General features: G+C 37.4%; 1 protein-coding gene across 2 annotated transcripts in view; it reads left to right on the top strand.

Annotated features, from left to right (window-relative positions):
• The window catches only part of LOC109005776 (alanine--tRNA ligase-like), a 36,664-nt gene that overhangs the window by 10,481 nt on the left and 4,564 nt on the right, over window positions 1-21,619 (top strand). For both annotated transcript variants that reach the window (XM_035684055.1, XM_035684054.1), the window contains exons 6-20: window positions 4,537-4,689; window positions 5,299-5,428; window positions 11,616-11,712; window positions 11,848-11,968; window positions 13,143-13,202; window positions 15,945-15,995; window positions 16,063-16,158; window positions 16,346-16,447; window positions 18,454-18,576; window positions 19,341-19,484; window positions 19,575-19,646; window positions 19,742-19,817; window positions 19,895-20,037; window positions 20,133-20,241; window positions 20,327-20,514. In XM_035684055.1, the coding sequence (XP_035539948.1) occupies window positions 4,537-4,689; window positions 5,299-5,428; window positions 11,616-11,712; window positions 11,848-11,968; window positions 13,143-13,202; window positions 15,945-15,995; window positions 16,063-16,158; window positions 16,346-16,447; window positions 18,454-18,576; window positions 19,341-19,484; window positions 19,575-19,646; window positions 19,742-19,817; window positions 19,895-20,037; window positions 20,133-20,241; window positions 20,327-20,514 (1,665 nt within the window). The remainder of the gene's footprint in view (window positions 1-4,536; window positions 4,690-5,298; window positions 5,429-11,615; window positions 11,713-11,847; window positions 11,969-13,142; window positions 13,203-15,944; window positions 15,996-16,062; window positions 16,159-16,345; window positions 16,448-18,453; window positions 18,577-19,340; window positions 19,485-19,574; window positions 19,647-19,741; window positions 19,818-19,894; window positions 20,038-20,132; window positions 20,242-20,326; window positions 20,515-21,619) is intronic.

The following is a 21,619-nucleotide window of genomic DNA, read 5'->3' as shown; positions in this document are numbered from 1 at the left end:
AATGAAGTGAGATGAGTTGAGATCGTTTCTCAATCCAAACGGGGCCTAAATCTCAATGTAATTATGGATAAACCATAATGTTGTAAAACAAACATAAATAAAGTCCTTTTAACATATGTGATAAACAATGATTTCAATCTTTAATATGTCAAAGGGCTCCTTAATTGACTTTGGCTTGTAGACTTGTCCCTATCATAACTGAAGATATTTTAAAATATGAAAAATGAATCAAATATTCATTAAGTAGCACGTGGACAATAAAAAGGTAATTGGACTTCTTTGAAAACATTGTTATAATATATCTAGTCTTTTTTATTAACATGGACACAAACAAAAAAAATCCTAGTTTCATATTTTTTCCTTCTCATTCAACTCTCCCACATTCCATGACACCATCTTCAGGTTCATTAAGATTTGTTTGAACCCTCCCCTTACCTTTTCCTCTGGTTGATTATCTTTCCTTTGCATCATAAATAACTAAATATATTGGCCTCTTCAACTCACGATCTCCTCTTTTAATTTTCTTTAAACTGAAATCTGGAGCAGTAGCTAATCTTTTTGAAGTTTGGGCCTAGATGTGGCTTGGGTGGGTGTAACTCTTATACTTTCAATTGACCAATTTGAAGATAATGGTTGGGGCATATCTTGAGCTTCAAAGCCTTCAATCAACCCTATACGTTGTCTACCGGCTTTGATTGCTAGAAAAATCTATAATTTGATCCTCAAAACCATCACTTGACAAACTGTTAGGGACCTCGGTCAAGTCCCTAAACACTATGTTCTCCACGCCAATATGGTTGTTGTGATGACCGATCCTCCGTTCCTCTCTTGCTTGATTCTCGAACAATGGTGGTCAAGATGACCACTTGGATGGGATATGGTCAAGTGTTTAGGCTAGAATGGATGAATGTGATGGTGGAAAAGGTTGGTAAAGTTTATGGTAGCAATGAGAAAAGTGGTGCACGGCAATGGGGTAGAATGAGGGTTGGCGCCACTTTGGGATTAGGTTTAGGGTTTGAGAATATGGAGGTGGCGGCTAGGGTTTGTGTTTAGGGTTTAGGAATTAGGGCAAGGCTTGGGCGGCTAGGGTTGGCCGAACAAGCTTGGGGAATGATTGGTGGGATGTTCCTAAATTCAAGGAACTCAAATGGATTGATTTGGCCAAATGGGGTAAGTGTTTGGGTCAACTAGGGATTCCTAAATTATAGGAATCCTAGTTTGGAAAGTGGAGTGGGCGGCTAGGGTTTTTCCCAATTAGGGAAGTGGTGGTCGAATGGTATTTGCTCACTATGGACAAGAGGGTTCGGCCACTAGGGTTGGAAGAGTCCAACAATTTATGGAAAGTAGACTAACACTAGGTTAGTCGACTTTTATGAGTGAAATGGATTGAAGAGCCGAAAATATGGATGAACACCAAGAACAATATGAAGATCACTCAAGAACACAAGTAAGAACACTTATGCCTTGAATAATAAAAAGAACTAATAAGATAATTCAACACTTGATTCACGAGTTGCACAAGAATTGAATAAACCTCATATATTGATAAACACAACTTGGATTCATGAATTGAACCAAGTTGCAAGAACAAGATAAATGAACTACACTTATTCAAAGAATTGTAAAGTGTAATCCTCTCATTGGGATCAACGAATATCACCCAAAAAGCCCAAGTGCTATGGCACCGATTTGTGATCTCTCAAACAAAAGTCTCTCCTCTTAGGAATTTGCCAAAAGATGTGAATGAAATGACTAAGGGTTCTATTTATAAGTTACAACTTGGAAACCCCCAATAGGTCCCTTGAAAGTAAATAATTAATAATTAATTAAAATAAAAATAATAAGATAAAGTCATGGACTAAACCATAGTGTGACATGCATGGGCCCATGGTGGACTAAGTGGTTGCATGTTGGTTGGTCCATGGCTAAGTGGTTCGGCATGGCCCAAGCTGGTGGCTTGGGCGTTGGCTGCATGGCATGGGCTGGAGCCGTGCGCTGGATGGCATGCCTGGTGGGCATGCCACTGACCTGCTCCGCAAGGCACGGGCTGGAGCCGTGCGCTGGATGGCATGCCATGTGGCGTGCCACTAGCCTCGCTGGTGTGCGGCAGACTGGGCATGGGCGTGCTGGCGTGCGGCAAGAGGGCCATGGGCACGCGGGCGTGCGGCAAGGTAAGTCTGGGCGTGCGCGCGCGCGCATGGGCGCCCGCATGGTCTTGCGGCACAAGGTTGCGCGCAGGGCCATGCGGCCCACTGATGTGCGCACGGGCCTGCGCACTGGGAAGCGCCTGGGCGTGCGGCCCGTTGGGGCGCATAATGCCCCGTGCATGGGCGCGCGGTGTTGTGCTGCGCGCATGGGCGTGCGTCCTGCTGATGCGCGTGATGCCGCGCGGTGCTATGTTGTGCGCATGCTAGCCTCGCTAGCCCGCATGCTGGGCTCCCCGTGGGTGCCATCGTGCGGGCCATCGTGCGGGCCAAGGCATGCATGCATGCTGGGCGCCTCGTGCTTGTCACCCCACGAGCCAAGGCATGGTTGTGGGCTAGCCAAGGTGCATGTCCCCACCATGACTAGGGCATGTGCGGCACCTCTAGAGGCAACTCGACGTGGGGGTCTAACACAAACCCACCCCTTGACAATAATTCTTACCCTTTTGATTACCCAGTTTGAAGAGAATGATTGAGGCATATCCAGTGTTTCAATCATAGCAAGTAGATGCACAATTAAAGGCTCAGAATTGTTGAACTTTTTGTCATAGACTCTTGACTTTTCAAAGCGCTCAACTTTGTCTTGGCCTCTTTAGAATTCTCACTTAATATCTTTGTACCCTTCCCTTACTAAAACCACCAACCTTAACATCCCCCTGATAGTTCTCAATTGATTTAGTTCCAGACTCTTTATGCTACCTGGATGCCCACCCTCTCAAAGAATGCATGTCATCTGGGATCATTGCCCTTTCCATATTTGTGCCCCTTATCCTGAAAAAGGGATTCTCAGATGGAGGACTTGTTGGTATCTGAGAAGAAAGAATAACGGGTGGAGAAAATTTGGAAGGTACCTTATTTTTTGATTGACTACCATTGTTCTGAGTTGCTGACATCATCAAGCCAGATAGCTGGACCACTCGACTATCGTCCTTGACAAAATGCAAATTAATAGGACTTAGAATCGCTTCAATTCTTTCTTGCAATTAAGTTGATGCATCAATACCATTGTGAATAAATTGATGCACAAGACAGACAAACCATTATGACCAAACTATGCTAATCTGGTTTTGTTCCTTGAATTTACTACTCCTCTTTCTCCCTTCGTAATGGAATATATCCTAACTCGACTTGGGGAAAATTTTTGCCATTATGTTGGCCCTATTTGCCATCCATGCGTTAAGTGTTTTACTTCAAATTTCCTTCCTAATCATTCACCTAATAAAATAAGGGTTTCACTAATTATTTGGAATCTTTAATAATTTTCTTACACAAAAATGTCTCTCTCCAACTAAGTCTTACGGTTCGAGTTTCACACTAATGTCCTAGTGTTGACCCCTCAACATAGCATTTTCTTTTGATTGACTTTTGGAAACCATAGTCTTAGTTTGTCTAGGAAAGCACGGTTTGGCCTTTGACTTTTCTAAAAGCTTTTATTTCTTCCAAGATATCCTATTTCTTATCACAATTGAGGCTTGGTAAGTCATTACGAAAAGGCTTGATAACTCATTCATGAAGATTAAACTTTGAGCAATGTATAAATCCCAACTTAGTCATGTGCACCTTGAAGCCTGGTTCTAACCCTAAAGTTTCAATCCTTGAATCGATCCTATATTTTATGAAAATTCCATTATCTAACATCTTTTAGACTATATTTATGCTTAAAAACCTCATTTTTACTTCAAACCATAAGGCCATATTTGCTCATCACCATTTTTCTAATTTTTTGAAAAAATAATTTCCAACTTCAAGCCAAAAATCTTTCAATATAAAAAAAAAAACTTTCTACTTCAATTTTTCATCCAAACATTTGCCTAGATTTCAGTGACTAATAAAAAAATACAAAAACCAATACATTTAGAAAAACAAAAATAACTAACCTAAAAAAATGTATTCAAACAAATTTTCAACTCTACTCACCCAATTTCACAAACCCCAACATAAATCATATCTAAAAAAGTTTTATTCAAAATTTCCTATCTACTTTCCCGACTAGTAAAACTCATCTAAAAAAAATTTCAAAAAAATTTTCAAAATTTGCCTTAACTAAACACACCCTAAACTTTCCAAAACAAGAAAGTTCCCATTTAGGAACTTGTAAGAAATGAAAACCATAAATATACCAAGTATAGTTATATAGAGTTAGGGTGTTAAAAGGTATGAGTTCTCCACTATATCGCGTGGATCCCATTTAGCATCTCTGAAATGAGATGTCTGAATCTTCTTCAAAATATGCCTTACTGTAGTTATGATGTTATTTTTTCTCTTTTTGGTTTATTGTGGTGCCTGGCGATTAATTTGATTTTTTCTTACTTGTTTTGGTTATTTCTTACAGTTCAATAGGGAAAGCGATGGTTCCCTAAAGTCTCTACCTTCTAAGCATGTTGATACTGGCATGGGTTTTGAAAGATTGACGTCTATACTTCAAAGAAAGATGAGCAACTATGATACCGATGTGTTTCTGCCCATATTTGATGCAATCCAAAATGTAAGATGGTGATGCTGACGGTTATATAGTATATATTATAATATTGTTTTAAGGTTATATAGTATATATATTTTGTTGAGCTTTAAGGTTAGAAATATAAACGGAGGTGCAGTGTTCGAATTGACATGTTTCCAGGGTATGGCTATGATGGAATGTAATTTTGCATTGGACCGTTGCTACGTTTTCTGGTTCAATGCTTCCTTTTGCTATAATTTCATTTTTAATTGATTATTTTTTAATATCTATTTCTAATATTTTATTGAATATTTTTTCTTTGTATTAGCTATTTTCCATTTTGGCATTTTTTAACCATAGCATCTATTAGTTATCAACAAGGGTTTAGACCTGCATGATTTTCTTGTTTCCTTTTCTTCATCCTAGTTAGGTGTTTCCTCTTGTAATACCATCTTGTGTACTTGGGCTATGCCTATTCTATTAATGCAATCGTTTACTTATATAAAAAAAAAGTTATCAACAAGGAGTTTCTTGTCTCACTTTCTAGCTCCTTATTATGTAACTTGGTGTATTAGATCATTATGAATTATAATCGGATTACTGGAAATCCATATTGTTTTTAGTGTGAATTGTTGACAATCCATTTATTTGTAGGCAACTGGGGCTCGATCATACTCTGGAAAAGTTGGACCAGATGATCTAGACAGAGTTGATATGGCATACAGAGTTGTTGCAGATCACATTAGAACTCTTTCATTGGCCATTGCTGATGGGTCTTGTCCAGGTAGAGTATTTTTTTTGATAAGTGAAAAAAATAAAAATAAAAATGAGTATTATAAAATGAGATTTTTTTTCCACCCAATTTTTCTACCCTGGTCTTTTATTCATCTAGTTGAGGTATTTGGTCATGATTTTTGGTTTAAATAGAGACCTTTGATGTGCTATTTTTGTAAACTTTAGAAAATGAATGGGAAAAAATAAATGTTTTTACTTTGTAAGAATCGTCTTCTGAATTGAAGTCTTTGATTTGGTCATGAAGTTTGCTAGCTTGTATACCATTTAAAGATAAACCAATGGCAATTCTACCAAACATAGTTGATATTTTTCTTTTCCTTCTCATTCCAAAACAATTGCCTGTGCAAATGAGAAAACATTATTCTCAAAAAAGGAGACTTCCCTATGCATCCTCTCCTTGTTACTGAAAGTCTGAAATTTTGATCCTGAAAGCTCCTAATTCTGAGCATTTTTTCCTCACCATTAGAAAAAAAATATGTAAAGATTTTTGTAAGAGACTTCACTCAGCCCCTTACGTTGGAACACTAGAACGTTTTGATAAGTAATGTAACTTTTATTGATGATCACAAAGAAATAAAGGCATTGTAAAGATACAAAGGAGTAAACACCAGATACCCCTAACGATAGAAAGAAAAGAAAAGAAAAATCCTGGAAGCTAAGGCTAAAGAAACATGCATGGGCTGCCCCCCCAAACGTAAAGGGGACTGAAAAAGAAAGCCTTGAACTCTTCTGTGCTCCTTGTGCAATTTTCAAAACTTCATTCGTTTCTTTTCCTCCATATGCGCCGCATCAAACAGGATTATTTTCCAAAGGTCACATTTTGATGATTATCAAACCACCATTTCCAAATAGATCAACCACCCATTTAGGGATCGCCCAAATTAGTCCAAAAGGACTAAGGGCTCATTTGGACACTTAGAATATCTCAGAATATTTGTGAATGGTAGTGAAATAGTTTGATTTAAAATATTTTATTAGGTTTTGGGATAAGAGAGAAAAAGTTGAATAAAAATATTATAAAGTTAAAAAATTCAAACAATTTTTTAATATTATTTTTGTTTTGAAGTTTAAAAAAGTTATCATGTTTTTTGTGTTTTGTTTGGAAGTTTGGGAAAATTGTATTGAGTTTTGTGTTTGGATAATGATTAGTTAATAATTAGATGAAAAAATTGAAGATTTGAAATTTAAAATTGTTGTGTTTGAGTGATGTTTGGGAAGAAAATATCTGAGAGAATCTGACAATACTTGAGAATATCTTGTTACACAAACAAGGCCTAAAAATAGCTTGTCATAATGAGCTAGCCACTTACTAAAAATAATTAGCTAGCCACGTCACAGTGAAGTAAAAAATGATCCATGGACTCCCCATTTCACGTACACATAAAACACCACTCTATGTCTATAACATGTCTCTTTTGCAGGTTATCCAATTTAAGGATCTTCTCTAATCTATTCTTGCACTCAAAGAAAGCCACTTTCATGGTTCTTCCAAATGATCATCCATGGAATACTAATGCTACCATGGGGGTATTAATGCCTAAAAGATTCAGCTTTGAAAAACCCTCTTAGATATGCTCCAACACATCTTGTTTTTGCCATCCTGTCTCAATATGAAAGAATAAAGTTATGCATAAAAAGAGGTAAAGCGATTGACTTCCTAGTCCTTCATAATGCAGATAAACTCCACTGCCCATTGAGGAGGACCATTTGAAGGCTATAAATTGTCTATGACTAATGTTTCCTTGGCCTTACTGATGTTGAAAAGCTCCTTTGAGGGGATGATCTCTACACCATACATTATAGGAGGGCTTATCTTGGATCTATCGCTCACCATGCATATGATGTATCCGTAGAACTCCCCCAACCCCTTTGGATGTTCTCCCATTGTCTAATCCCATAAGTCTTATTCATCTCATCGGAGCACCACCCACCCCATGTTCTACCTAAGTTTATATTTATCACTGCTCGCTATAGGCTTTCTGTTTCTATGGCATGGTGGCAAAGCCTTTTCTTCGAAGTGACCTTGTAAAATTAATCAGTTTTCTAATATCCCAGGCACAACTCTATTTGTAAAATGTAATTATACGAGTCGAGTTTGAGCAAGTAGTAAGTGGTTAAGCCTTGTTTCGTTTAATTTTGTTCAAAAATAAGTTAAGTTTGAACTTACTACCCAGTTACATTTTATGTTTACAAACAACTCATTTGAGTAAGTTCAAACTTGGTCATGAGTTACTTAAATTGAGCAAAATATATTATTTATTGTATCTTATAACTTCGTCTACAAATTTTGATGAACAAACTTTGAGTTTTTATAAATATCTTTATATAGTTGACGTATATGTATGTAAATATATATCAATGTAATATTTATAAGGACTCAAGTAATACACATAGTATGAAGAACATGATTTCCTTTTATCTTTTTAAATGATTAAGGAATATTCATTATAAAGTTAAAAGATGATGCTTGAAAAAATAGTAACAATGAAATTATTTGAGTGTATACAATCTTAAGTCTAGCTGAGTTTTGTACGACTTGTATTGTTTAATAGTTGATCATAATTTTGTGTTCACGAACAACTCATTTATTAAACTAATTGAGCCAAACTCAGGTTTGACTAAGCTGGTCTCCAGCAACTTGTCCAGTAGTTATATATATTTTTAAAGTGCTAACTACCATACTTCTTGTCTATTATCGCTCTCCATAGGCTCTCTTTCATTGGCACAATGCCAAAGTCACTTCTCCATAAAGGCTCTATTGAATGTAGTCATCTTCTGTACCTAGTTCACCTTAAGTAATCGTGAACACGCACCTTTGTCCAATTCACTGGATGGAATTTCACCACTTCCACTTACCATCCCATAAGAAATCCCTATATAACTTCTGAATGTTGATAACATTGCCTGCTAGGAGAAATAAAGACAAATTAGGCAGGCAAGTTTGAGAGTTTGCTCTTGATCATGGTTACACTGCCTCCCTTTGACAAAAACAACCTCTTCCGTCCAACTAACCAATGTTCCATCTTCTATGGAATACCTCCAAATTGTTGTTGAAGCTATTAAAAAGGAAAAGGCGATAGTTGTTGAAGATAATGTAAAAGCACATTGTACTTAGCCAACCTTCATCGATTTTCGTAATTTTTGTTGGATTCTTTTTTTTTTTTTTAATGAAATTTTCTTTACCAAGTCTAATGGCACATTCTTAAAAAATTGTTTATAATTTTTTTTCCCTTTATTCTTTTTACTCTCTTGTCTCTCACGTCAAGTTAAAATTTTGTAGTTGCAACTTCAAATGATAATTGATATTTGGAATCAGTGCACCCCTGGATTAGTCGGGACACTCTCCCCAGGCACCTGGTGCCATTAAAAGAAATTGATATGTGGAACCATCATAGGGGCATCTAACTTCTTTTTGAGTGCTTGGACGATTTTCTTGTGCTTTTAATTTATTTATGGAATATTAATCTCTATTATATTCTTTTTTTTTGATAAGTAAAATAAGTATATATTCATCCAGCCAAATGTCAATTACAAACAAATGTTCTAATGCCCTCATCCTAATTAGGTGGGAGCATTAGAAACTAAAAACTCATGAAAATCTGTGCCATTAAAGACCACAGCATTAGCCCAAGTACATAGGGTCCTAAAAAATAACAATTTTAGCTCCGCTAATGATCTCTCTTTGTCTTCAAAAATCCTCTCATTGCGCTCCTGCCATAAGCACCACAAAATACAGTTTGGAATCATCTTCCAAACCTCTTTAATCTGTCTCGCACCTCCAATTGTGGTCCAACAGGCCAAAGCATCCACCACAGTTTCTGGCATAGCCCACGCTAAATCTACTTTGTTAAACACCGCATCCCAAATAGTCCTGGCTACTTCGCAGTGTAAAAGTAAATGATCCACCGATTCACCCCCTTTTTTACACATACAACACCAGTTAGCTATAATTATGTTTCTTTTCCTTAGATTATCCGTAGTAAGTACCTTCCCCAGAGCCGCTGTCCAAACAAAGAAAGAAGCTTTGAGAGGAGCCTTATTGCGCCAAAGCTTTCTCCATGGAAATTGTCTGTCAGGAACTTGTGTAAGTACCTTGTAAAAGGAGCTAACAGTGAAGATCCCTTTCCTTGTTGGACTCCACCACAAATCATCTGTATGCTGGGTATTTGGGCGACAAGAGTATAAAAGACTATAAAAGTCTACAAAACTACCCATCTCCCAGTCATGTGCTGCTCGCAAGAAATTGATATTCCATTGGATGTTTCTACCTTCAACTTCCATTACCTCCGCCACCATGGCATCTTTAGCATTTGCAATCATAAAAAGTGTAGGAAACCTGTCTTGTAGAGCATTATCGGAACACCAAACATCCTTCCAAAATCTGATCTTTGTACCTGTACCCAATTGCAATCTTGTGTGCCGATGGAAAACCACCCATCCTCTCCTAATGTGTTTCCATAGCCCTTTACCAGCAGCCCCTCGAACATCTCTAGTACACCAACCCCCCTCAAGACTACCATATTTGTTCTCAATCACTATCTTCCATAAGGCATCCGGTTCCTTAATATACCGCCACAACCATTTGCCAAGTAGTGCCCGATTGAACATCCTCAAATTTCTAATACCCAAACCACCATTGGAGATCGGACGGCACACCATTTCCCACTTGACTAAATGGAATTTGAATTCTTCACCTAGACCCCCCCACAAAAAGTCTCTTTGTATCTTCTCAAGACGTCCCGCTACACTAGCCGGTATAGGAAATAAGGATAAGAAGTAAGTGGGTAAATTAGAGAGCGTACTTTTAATAAGCGTAATCCGGCCCCCTTTTGACAGATACATTTTCTTCCAACCTGCCAATCTTCTCTCTACTTTTTCAATCACTGTATCCCAAATAGAAATCGCCCTCGAGGCTGAACCCAAAGGTAATCCCAAATAGTTCATAGGGAGAGACCCTATCTTGCAACCCAGTATGCCAGCCAATACTCTCAAATTTTGAACCTCTCCAATAGGCACCAACTCAGATTTATCATAATTCACTTTTAAACCAGACACTGCTTCAAAACAAAGCAACAATGCCCTCACAGCTCTCAGTTGATCTAATTCAGCTTCACACATAATAAGCGTATCATCTGCAAATAATAAATGTGAGATGGTAGTGGTACCCCTACTTGCCGTTCCAATCTGGAAGCCACACATATAACCATTAGTCACTAAGGCTGAAATCATCTTGCTTAGTGCCTCCATAACAATAACAAAAAGTAAAGGAGACAATGGATCCCCTTGTCTCAAGCCACGAGAGCTCGGGAAGAAACCCTCTGGACTGCCGTTGATTAACACAGAGAATCTTGCTGTGGAGATACACCATCTGATCCATGACCTCCATTTTTCTCCAAATCCACACCTACCCAGTAGATATAGAAGAAAATCCCAATTAACATGATCATATGCCTTCTCCATGTCTAGCTTGCACATCAACCCTGGGCTACCCGCTTTCACACGGCTGTCCAGACATTCATTAGCAATTAGAACCGCATCCAGTATTTGTCTACCCTTCACAAAAGCATTTTGGGGCTTAGTAACGATCTGTCCCAATACCCCACTTAGACGGTTAGCAAGTACTTTAGCAATGATCTTGTACGTGCCACTCACTAGACTAATAGGCCGAAAGTCAGAAATCTCAGAGGCCCCTACCTTTTTAGGGATTAGAGCAAGAAACGTGGTGTTGAGGCTTTTCTCAAATTTGCCTACCGAGAAGAGCTCTTGAAACACCTTCATGAGATCCCCCTTTATCACCTCCCAACATTCTTGGTAAAAACCCATGGAGAAACCGTCCGGACCGGGGGCCTTATCTTTTGCCATTTTCTTTACTACATCATAGACCTCTTCCTCTTCAAAAGCCCTTTCCATCCTTGTGACTTCCTCCAATTCTATAGTGCCAAAAACCAGCCCATTCAAAGTCGGCCTCCATCCCACTTGTTCAGTAAGAAGCTCACCAAAAAAATTTACCACATGGTCTTTTATAGCCTCTTTTTCTCTACTACATTATATTCTCTTTTAGTGAAAGTGTGATTTCGTTACTTTTGGATGTGTATTTAAGAAAACATTCAATCTGTTGCAGGCAGTCATCTTGATTATTCTGGTTGTAATTGATGACAATTTTACTTCATATGTAGGCAATGAGGGTCGTGAATATGTTCTGAGGCGTATTCTTCGTCGGGCTGTTCGTTACGGAAGTGAGGTATTAAAAGCTCAAGAAGGATTTTTCAATGGGTAGGGAGATGTGTTTTAATTGTTGTTATGTTTTTCATTTATGCATGTTACCTTCTGGTACATCCATCCCCCTGTTTCTTCCTATGAAACTAATTAAACTGCTATTGGGTAATTCAATGGTTATGTTGAATTTAGGCTTGTAAAGGTTGTGGTTGAAGTTATGGGTGAGGTTTTTCCCGAGCTAAAACAAAATGAAGCACGCATTAGGGACATAATTACAGAAGAGGAAGCAAGTTTTGGAAAGACTTTGCTCAAGGTAAGTATATAATATTGGAATTGTTGGCCCACGGTATCCCAATGATCTGTTATCTTTTCTTATAATATGCCCTATTTAACGCTTTCCTATGAAATTTACTTTTTGATAAGACTTATCATTTTGGGGAACTTAGTTGTAATGAATGTACTCTTTATCTATTCATTGATAATCATTCTGGTTGCCATTTGGAGGTTTCTTAAAGATGGATTGCTGAACAGATATGCATGAATTGTTTTTATCTATATCTAAAGAAATGTTTTTAATTGTATGTTCAGATCCGTACCCATGTATAGGAGTACAATAAGCTCAGCCTATAGAATGAGTTTAAGATTGTTTGATATACTAACATGAAATATTATCTGTTCAGTTTTTCGTTGTAATTGGATAATTTCTATTACAATGACATTATCCAAGGAATGTTCTTCGGATGACCTTAAGAGATTCTTCTTTAAAGCGTTGCTTTTGTTGGTTGCAGCATGTTTGGTGAACAAGAAGGTTTCTCATAGAAAATAAATTTGGGATTTTATGGATATTATGTTTTTTTTTTTTTTTTTGTAATCCAAGCATTTCCAGAGGCTGAAGACCCTGAAAAGTGCCTTTTCCTTTCAATTGGACCATAGGCGAACATCAAAAAATACTCTCCTTTGTACTGATAAAAAAGAAAAATTCTCCCCTTTGTAGCCCCTCTGAAGTGAGCAATTGGGCTACAGGCAAAAGTTTGGAAAGCACGGTACAAGACACCTGATATCCTATTTAAAGTTTAAACCAAGAAGATAGACCAAATATGGGACAAAATGAACACCAGAAAATAAGATTAGCAACTGGAAATGTTTTTCCTTTTCTATACTACTGCCTTAGAAAATATTAATTCTGTTGAATTTGATTTCTGATGTGCACTTTCAGTTGTCAACTCTGTCTCTCAATAAATTTCAAAGACGATGAAATCAAGTAAATTTTCAAACTTGATTTTTGAGTTTTTTTTTTTTTTTGTGGAAATCATTCAAAACTTATTTGTTGTTTTGCTTTTGTCATTGTCCATAGTATTGAAATGGGTGCTTTACTGGTCTGATGCCCTTTTAGCTTTTATGTCCCTGCTTTATAGAGAAATTTACATCGTTCCGTCTAATGTGCCATGTCTTTGGTGACAAACTTTGCTCATTATTTGCGTGTCTAGGGCATTGAGAAATTTAAGAAGGCTGCTCAGGATGTTCAAGGGAAGATATTAAGTGGGCAGGCAAGTATTACTGTGATCTCTCTCTCTCTCTCTCTCTCTCTCTCTCATGACTATGCTCTGCGTTTTTGTTGCAATTCCCCATTGATTGACATTATAGTTGTTCTTCTAATTTGAATGCCCGGTAAATTGGCTCTACCATCCTCTCTCAAATTGTGTTGTTGTGGCTCTTATGGTATATGTAGAAGTTTAGCAATAGAATCAATGACCTTGTTTGGAAGGTGCTCTTTCTTGAAGCTCTCCTCTTCCTTCCTGGTTGTTTTCTTTCTTTTGTGCAGCTCGTGCATTCACTCCAATGTTCAGTATAATGTACTCTAGAGCATTTCAAACATAGGGAAATATCCCAAGTTTTTTGTGTATCTGTTCTTTTCATTAAATTATGGTGTTGGCATTTATCGTTTACACATCAATACATTATTGAATTTCCTGAAATTGGATTATTCTGTAGTACTCAGTGAACGTTGACTTTTCAAACAGTCTTCTGTTTTATAACTGTCAATGTAGCCACATCTCTTTCCCATATAAGTGTTAACTAAGAAATATGTGGGTCTTTATAATTTTGATAGCAATTATAACTTCGCTAATTAAAGACGTGCCTCTAAGAAGAAACTTGTTAGAATTGATTCCCAATCTTGATAATTGGGTTGAGAATGTTGCTTGTTTGGCCGATATCTTTGGGTGCAATATTTCTACCTCACCCATGACTTATCTTGGTCCTCCCTTGGGAGCTTCTTTCAAAGACACAGCTAATTGGATGGTATTATAGAGAAAATGGAGCGTCGTTTGGTTGGTTGGAAAAAATTCTGTATTTCTAAAGGTGGGAGAAGCACATTGATCTAGGGTACAATATCCAACTTGCCTACCATGTGTTCCATTTCCTACTTGCGGGGGTTAACTGATTGGAGAAGCTACTATGAGAGTTCTTTTGGGGGACATATGGGGGGTGTGGCCTAGTCCCCAACTTGTGAAGTGGACCAAGGTATGCTTGCCAATTGAGGAAGGTGGGTTAGGGGTTAAAAATTTAATTCTCTTTAACTGTGCTCTATTGGAGAAGTGACTATGGCGTTATACATATGAAAGAGGGAGCCTTTAGAGGATGCTAGTGGACATGAAGTATAGATAGCTTTGGTGGTGGGTGGGGTTACATTAGAAGGGGTTGTGGTTACTTCTCCTACTTTACTAGGTTTGTTATGGGTGACGGTCCAAGATGTGGTGTTGGCATGATTGTTAGTGTGGTGGTCAATCCTTGAATGGTGCCTTCTTGGATTTATCTAGAATTGCTCACTCTAGGGATGTTTAGGTGGTGGATTACTATCGACTCTCAAAGGATTATCTCAATGGCTATGTCAATTTTGTATGCGAGGCCAATGATTGGGAGGTGAATCTCTTCAAAGTTTTTTGATCGGTTGCATTTGAGTTGGGTGAGACATAATGGTGAGGATACAATGGTTTGGGGCCCATTCAGTAAAGGTGTGTTCAATGCTAAGTCATTTACAATGCTTTTTGTGTTCATTTTTGGTCCCCTTTCTCTTAGAAGTTTTATTGAGGAATAAGGCCTCCATGATGAATTTCTTCAGTTGGACAACTACTTTAGGGAAGATTCTTGCGCTGGATAGTGTGAGGAAGAGGGGCATTATAGTAACTAAGTTGTGTTGCATGTGTAAGAATGGGAAGCAATGTATCCCCTTTGTTGCATTGTGAGGCTGCTATATGGGATAGATTGAGTTGTGTTCTTGAGTGGTGGATTTACTAGCATGCAGTTTAGTAACTGTCAAACATTATATTTTGGAGGATGAACCCATGTGCTTACTTTGCTGTATTTAGAGTGAAAGAAATGGGCATGGATTTGAAGATCACATAAAGTCGGTCGGCTTCATTTGGATCTTTGAATGAACTCAGCTCATCTCGGTTGGGTTATGTTTTAGACCTATTCCAACATCCAAACATACAACTCCTATATTACTAAACATCACTTAATTCAAAATATCTTTACACATGGGACACACAACCTTTTTCAACTCAACACCTCTTTACCACGTGGGATCCACAACCTTTTTCAACTTCTCATAAATATATCTAAACTCATCTTAACATCCAAACATATCTAAACTCCTCTTAGCCGGGCCCCACAAAACTCACTCAACAATCTCAACTCACTACTATTCATAAAGAACTCAACTCATCTCAACTCAACTCACATCCAAACAGAGCCTTAAAGCTCAAGTCATCCTTCTTGAATACCTTTTTTTTGTTTTTGTTTTTGGTGCACAGAAAATGTAAATTAGGATTCCTGAATACCTTCTTTCATCAGATAGTGGTGCAAAGTAGTGTCTCTTCTTCTGTGTATACTTTTCTAGTTTCTTAGCACTTCTCCCTTTTCTCAATTAGGTATAATCTGTTGTTTATTTCTTGTATACTGGGCTAACACCATCTTTTTGTCCATATCATATTTATCTTATAATAGATTACCGATAAAAAAAAAATCTTATAATAGAAAGTCTTGATACGCGTATGGTTTTATCTTTACAGAATTCTGGAGCTTTGAATTGCTTGACCACTGATGTTGAGAGGGATTCATTAGAGCATTAGCATTGAAAATTTAACGTAATTAAGTCAAATTGAAAAAAAATGAAAAAGATCTTGGGTACCTGAAATGTTTTCTAAATATAATGACTTGCATCTTTTAAGGGTTTTTCTTCTTACTGTGTTATGGGTGTTTGTGACCCAGTTGATCTCTTGCTGCAGGATGCATTTGTTTTGTGGGATACGTATGGCTTCCCGTTGGATTTGACCCAGGTGACAGGTGTTTTTTAATTGTACAATTATGTTTATTCTATGTGTACTGATTTGTTTTCCTTATCAGTTGATGGCTGAAGAAAGGGGCCTACTTGTTGATGTTGAGGGTTTCAATAACTCCATGGACGAGGCAAGAGAAAGATCAAGGAATGCTCAAAATAAGGTTTGAAGAATTCACATTCTTTTCTATTTCTATGCATGTCCTTAACTGTGTACTGAAATTTTTGGATTAATCTTATTTGGAGCTTGTAAAAAAAAGAAAGAACTGATGGTTTTGAAACTGAACATGTTAAAAGGAGTGATAGCTTAATATTCATGTCATACTTTATTCCAATAGTATTTGTTGGCAGCAAGCTGGTGGTGCTATTGTCATGGATGCGGATGCTACTGCAGCATTGCACAAGAAGGGGATTACTGCTACAGATGATAACTCCAAATTTATTTGGTTCAAGGTTTGGGATCAAATATCACCAACATTATGATAGTAAGAATGTTAGAGACTGGAGTTTGAAAATTAGTGTATATAAGAGTTGTAAAGAAAGTTTTGATAACACCGCTCGAAAAGGAAGAAATAATTTCCTGATAACTATGCTAAGAGTCTAGTGTTCTTGGATTTAGTTTATCATAATTAGCTATGTTATCAATGTTCTTCCAGATGTTGTACTTCATTAAGTTCTTTTCCTGGACCTTTTTTTGATCGTTGACTTTCTGCTGTAACTCAAACATGAAAGATTCATTATTTTGGTTTTGAAGCAAAAAGAATTAGTTGGTGGATAAGAAAAATTCCTAATTTTATGTGGACAAATCATTTAGTTTTAGTCTCTCTCGTTGTATAGAGGTTTGAGAAAGCTCAGTCCAGGTCAACACATATCTAATTAAAGGCAGAAAACTCATTTGTATAGAATTTTGAGAAAGCTAAGCCAGGTCAGCACATATCTAACTAAAGAAGAAAAGGGCTATTTACACCTTTTATGTGCTGCATTTGTTTTCCCACAGGCTCATCTGCTTCCACATTCTTATGGTTAGATTCATAGTGGGAAAAAATACTTTTGAGATGAACATAGGTGTCTTTGCGTTGCTAGGTTTTTTACTCTGTAAGATCTTGATTTTAGTTTACGTCAAACTTTTAAAGGGTGGGAATTATTTGCCACCCATGGAGTGAGAGATTTTCTCCAAAGAAATGGTCTTTCTCAGAAGTTTTACTTGATGGATAGTTCCCATCTCTGTGTCTTCTTTTAATAATGTTTGAGTCCATGCAGTTTCTGTTAAACATGACTTTGTTCTCACTGAAGTTTTATCAGTGAGAGATCTCCATTATGTTTCCTACACCAACAGCTAGCTTCTTGGACACTATTTTTTAAATAAGTGATTAAGGAGAGCTGTTTGTCCCTTCGAAGGCTCTCAAAAGTGTGTATCACTGTCGATTTAATCAATAAAACGGAATTCTTTCTCTTGGTGGCTTTACGTCTTTTACCATAGGATCCCCCTTGCATCTGAGTCTATGTAATAAATATCGGGATACTTTTTATATCTTGCTTGAGTTATGAAATCTCTATCAAGCCCGAGATCGATATGGTGTATAAACAATGCAGTATAATTCTTCATACCAGATGTCAAGGAAGTTCAATGATAAATGATTTGATATCGAGTATCAAACGTGTTCTGTGTTCTACTTGTGTGTCTGCAAACAGCAGCAGAATCGCCCACCCATTTAATTGTTTACATGATCACCGGGAAATGAAAAACATTGTTTGTTTTCAGCTATTGTCGTTAATGGAAACAATGTGCATGATTTCTTATCTTTAATGTAGTGCTTTTAGAATGTATTTTGGCATTTTCTTTTGTATACTCCCTGTGTACATAGGCAATGCCTCTTTTTCATTCATATCAATGAAACTTACTTCTTACTTATAAAAAAAAAAACATTGTTTGTATGATCCTCCATTCTCTGGGATCAAATCTTTCATCTTCTAACCTATGGGCAACTTGCATTAATCTGGTTTGGCTCTCTCGACTCTCTCTCTCTCTCTCTTTCGTTGTGTGTGTGGACGCATGTATTTAATTCTAATTTTTCTGGTTGTCAATCCTTCTGTTTCACTGATGGATCGAGGGCTCTAAGTGCTGGTTGTGTATGATGTTTTTTTCCCTTTGTTCTATCAATGAAGACATTGCACTAGCAATTACCCTGAAAAAAAGTGTGTTCAAGGGCATGCTTGTGCTTGACTATTTATACTGGTTAGCTATGCTGATGATAAAAACAGTTTTTTGGTATGCAAGGGATTGAAATCATTGAACTATTACTGGTATATATCATTTGTGCTGTAAGAAGTAATTAAGGGTTCCTAAATCAGCTGGAGGAAGTTCTCGCGTGCATAAATTTTAAATTTACTTCGCCCATATCGTTTCAGATTACCGCATATTGCATTGATGTTATTTTATTTTCTATTTGCTATTTCAGGACCATGAAAGTGTTATAAGAGCAATTTACACTGGTTCCCAGTTCTTGGAAAGTGTTGTTTCTGGCAGTGAAGTTGGTATAGTTCTTGAATCTACAAGTTTCTATGCTGAGCAAGGTGGTCAGGTATTGTGTGCCTTAGGTTATTGGGTACCTATTTTTAGAAAATGCAAGGTTTAATTAAACCTTTTTTAGCTGTGCAACTTGTTGAAAGCTACATGGTGAAATAAAAAGAGATTAGTATGTGTGCATGATTCGCAAGTGGCTTGGATGCTATCTAAGAAAAGCTGCTTTTTGCGGCAGAGATGGCAGGGGAAGAGTGTGAGTAGAATGTAATACATAAGCTTAAAATATAAGGTGTATCTAATTGTACAGTGTTTTTAAATGGATATAAGTACCTAGATCAGTTGATTGAGGGATGAGGGAGGTGAAGGCAAGTCCTCCATCCTAATCCTAACTGGAAGGGCTGGGTAAATATGCTCATGTTAAATATATTATTCTGACCCATGTGGTTTGCCACATAGGATATATGCTTTGAGTTCTGAGTTATTTGGTCTGTTGACAAACTGAAGATGGCACAGAGATGATTAAAATGGAGAAAGTTGATTTAATCACATACATCTAGAAAAAATGAGAAGGAAGGTGAGAATCCTACCTATAAACGTATAAATTTGGAGACAGAATAATTGTGATATTGGAGGTTGTTATATGAAGGGGCATTCATATATATCAAGGAGGAATGGGATATAAGCAGAAACGTCGTATCCTCATCTTGTTTTTAAATGTAATGGGGTTCTGAGACTTGACTATTAATTATGCAATAATCTTGGCCATTTTGCTTCTTTTTCTTAGTTAAGCTTAGGCAATTGATATAGTTCTTGTGGTTCTAGATTTTTGATACTGGATCACTGGATGGTCCCTGTGGCTCATTTCAAGTTAGTAATGTGCAAATTTATGGAGGTTTTGTTCTTCATATTGGTTCTTTTTCTGGAGAGAGTGGCAAATTCTCCTTGGGTGACAAAGTAATTTGTAAGGTAAAATTAGCATCATCTTATAACCATTATTATTTGTTCTTGTCCTCTTTTCTTTTTTAACTCTTTCCAGTTCTCTAATGATTTCTGCAGGTTGACTACGACAGGCGTAAGCTCATTGCCCCTAATCATACCTGTACTCACATGTTGAACTTTGCTCTCAGGGTATGCATGACATTGCTAATGGTCATGAACTTGCAAAGTTATGGTTGTTAATCCTTTTGTGCTTGGACTTTAAATAATTTGTAATATGAGTGCAGGAGGTGCTTGGAAATCATGTTGACCAGAAGGGATCTATTGTTCTTCCTGAAAAATTAAGATTTGACTTTTCACATGGTAAGCTTTATTGGACTTGTAGATTGGGTTATTTTGAGGGCACTGAATCGCTTTAACATGCCACTGAATTTTGATAGGCAAGCCAGTAGATCCTGATCATTTGAGAAGGATTGAGTCAATTGTGAATGATCAAATAAAAGCTGAATTAGACGTGTTTGCCAAGGAGGCAACTCTTTCTGAAGCCAAACGTATAAATGGTTTGCGAGCTGTTTTTGGTGAAGTATGCTGCTTCAGTTTGTCATCATTGTCTTCTCAACTCGGCCATTGTATGCCTTGAATGCTAAACTCTTGCATAATTTTGTCTTTATGCTGTAGGTGTATCCTGATCCAGTTAGAGTTGTGGCAATCGGACGAAAGGTTGAGGACCTTCTGTCTGAACCAGAGAACAATGAATGGCTATCGATTTCTGCAGAACTCTGTGGAGGTCAAATTATGTAAATTATATGCGCCTTTTTTTATGTCCTTTCTCTGAATGTTGTATTGAATGTCTCATGGATACATACATCTAGGGACGCATATATCAAATACACGGGAAGCTAAGGTATTTGCCCTTTTATCTGAGGAGGGAATTGCCAAGGGAGTACGGAGGATTACTGCTGTCACAACTGTAACTGCTTCTAACGCAATAGAGTTAGCAAACTTACTTGAGAAGGAAGTATGCGATGCATCAACAATAGAAGCGAGCATGCTGGAAAAGGTTGGTTTTTTTTTTTTCCTGGTTTGGTGCTGACAGGTATAGGTGCTCTGTCTTCTTGGCTCACTTTTAGGCTTTACGGTGCACAGCATCTTGTCTCAGCAGCATCTTATTATTTTTAATCCTGACGTCTCAGTTCCTCTTTTATCATATAAGTGCCACTTCATCATGAGCATGTGTTTGATGCACATTTCTGAGACATCTCATTATCAGTTTAATAATGCAAATATTTTTCAATCTTATATGAAACCAATATATAATAGTTGCCAGCCATGTTTCCACGTTTGTCAAGAAAAACATGCAAGAAAAAACTGCAAGTTAGACCAGACATATGACCTTTATATCGGGAAACTAGGTGATGATATAATGGTTTTGTTATAATTAGTGTTGTGTTAGGATTTTGTGTTGCCATCTCATTTTATTTGGTGAGTATAAATTTCATTAAAAAGTGCAGGTGCAACCTAAATACACAGGAAGTGAAAAAAAAAAGGAGAGAGAGATACAAGAAAGTAACATAACCTAAGCTCATCAAAGTTTATATACTCTGTCCAAAGGAAGAGGGTATTGAAAAGGAGAGTTTTGAGCTGCTGCTTGTTCTCGATGCTTAAAATTTGTCATTTCTAACCCATAGGGGTTGTGGCTCAAGTGGTAAAGGCCTTTGTCTTGGTGGTATGCTTCCTCCAGGTCTAAGGTGTTTAGACCGTTTGAACCCTTTCCAAGCACCAAAGAAATCCACTATCCCTCTAGGCATTCCCCAAGTCAAGCACACCCGTTTGAAGAAGGCAGTGCACTAGCAATCTCATTATGGAGTAAAAGATGATCAAAAGATTCTAGACTCATCTTATACAAGTGACACCAATCACTCTTCTTGTGGTTTCTTTAGATTATAGATTGTGAGAAATTACCTAGAAAGGCTGTTCAAGGAAAAAATGAAGCTCTCGAATGGACCTTAGTCTGGCAAATGCTCATCTAAGGAAAGGGGTTGTTATCATTAGGAATACGGACAGTCAACCCTCTCTTGGATGGGGCCTTAAATGAATGCGATAAAGGCCTTTCCCTTCTCTTGATCTTGGGGAATACAACAGACTAATGAATGCGATAAAGGCAT

This window comes from Juglans regia, chromosome 13, assembly GCF_001411555.2.
Source record: "Juglans regia cultivar Chandler chromosome 13, Walnut 2.0, whole genome shotgun sequence".
Taxonomy (NCBI): Eukaryota; Viridiplantae; Streptophyta; class Magnoliopsida; order Fagales; family Juglandaceae; genus Juglans; species Juglans regia.
The sequence above is the reverse complement of the archived record's forward strand: the minus strand, read 5'-3'. Positions and strand labels throughout refer to the sequence as shown.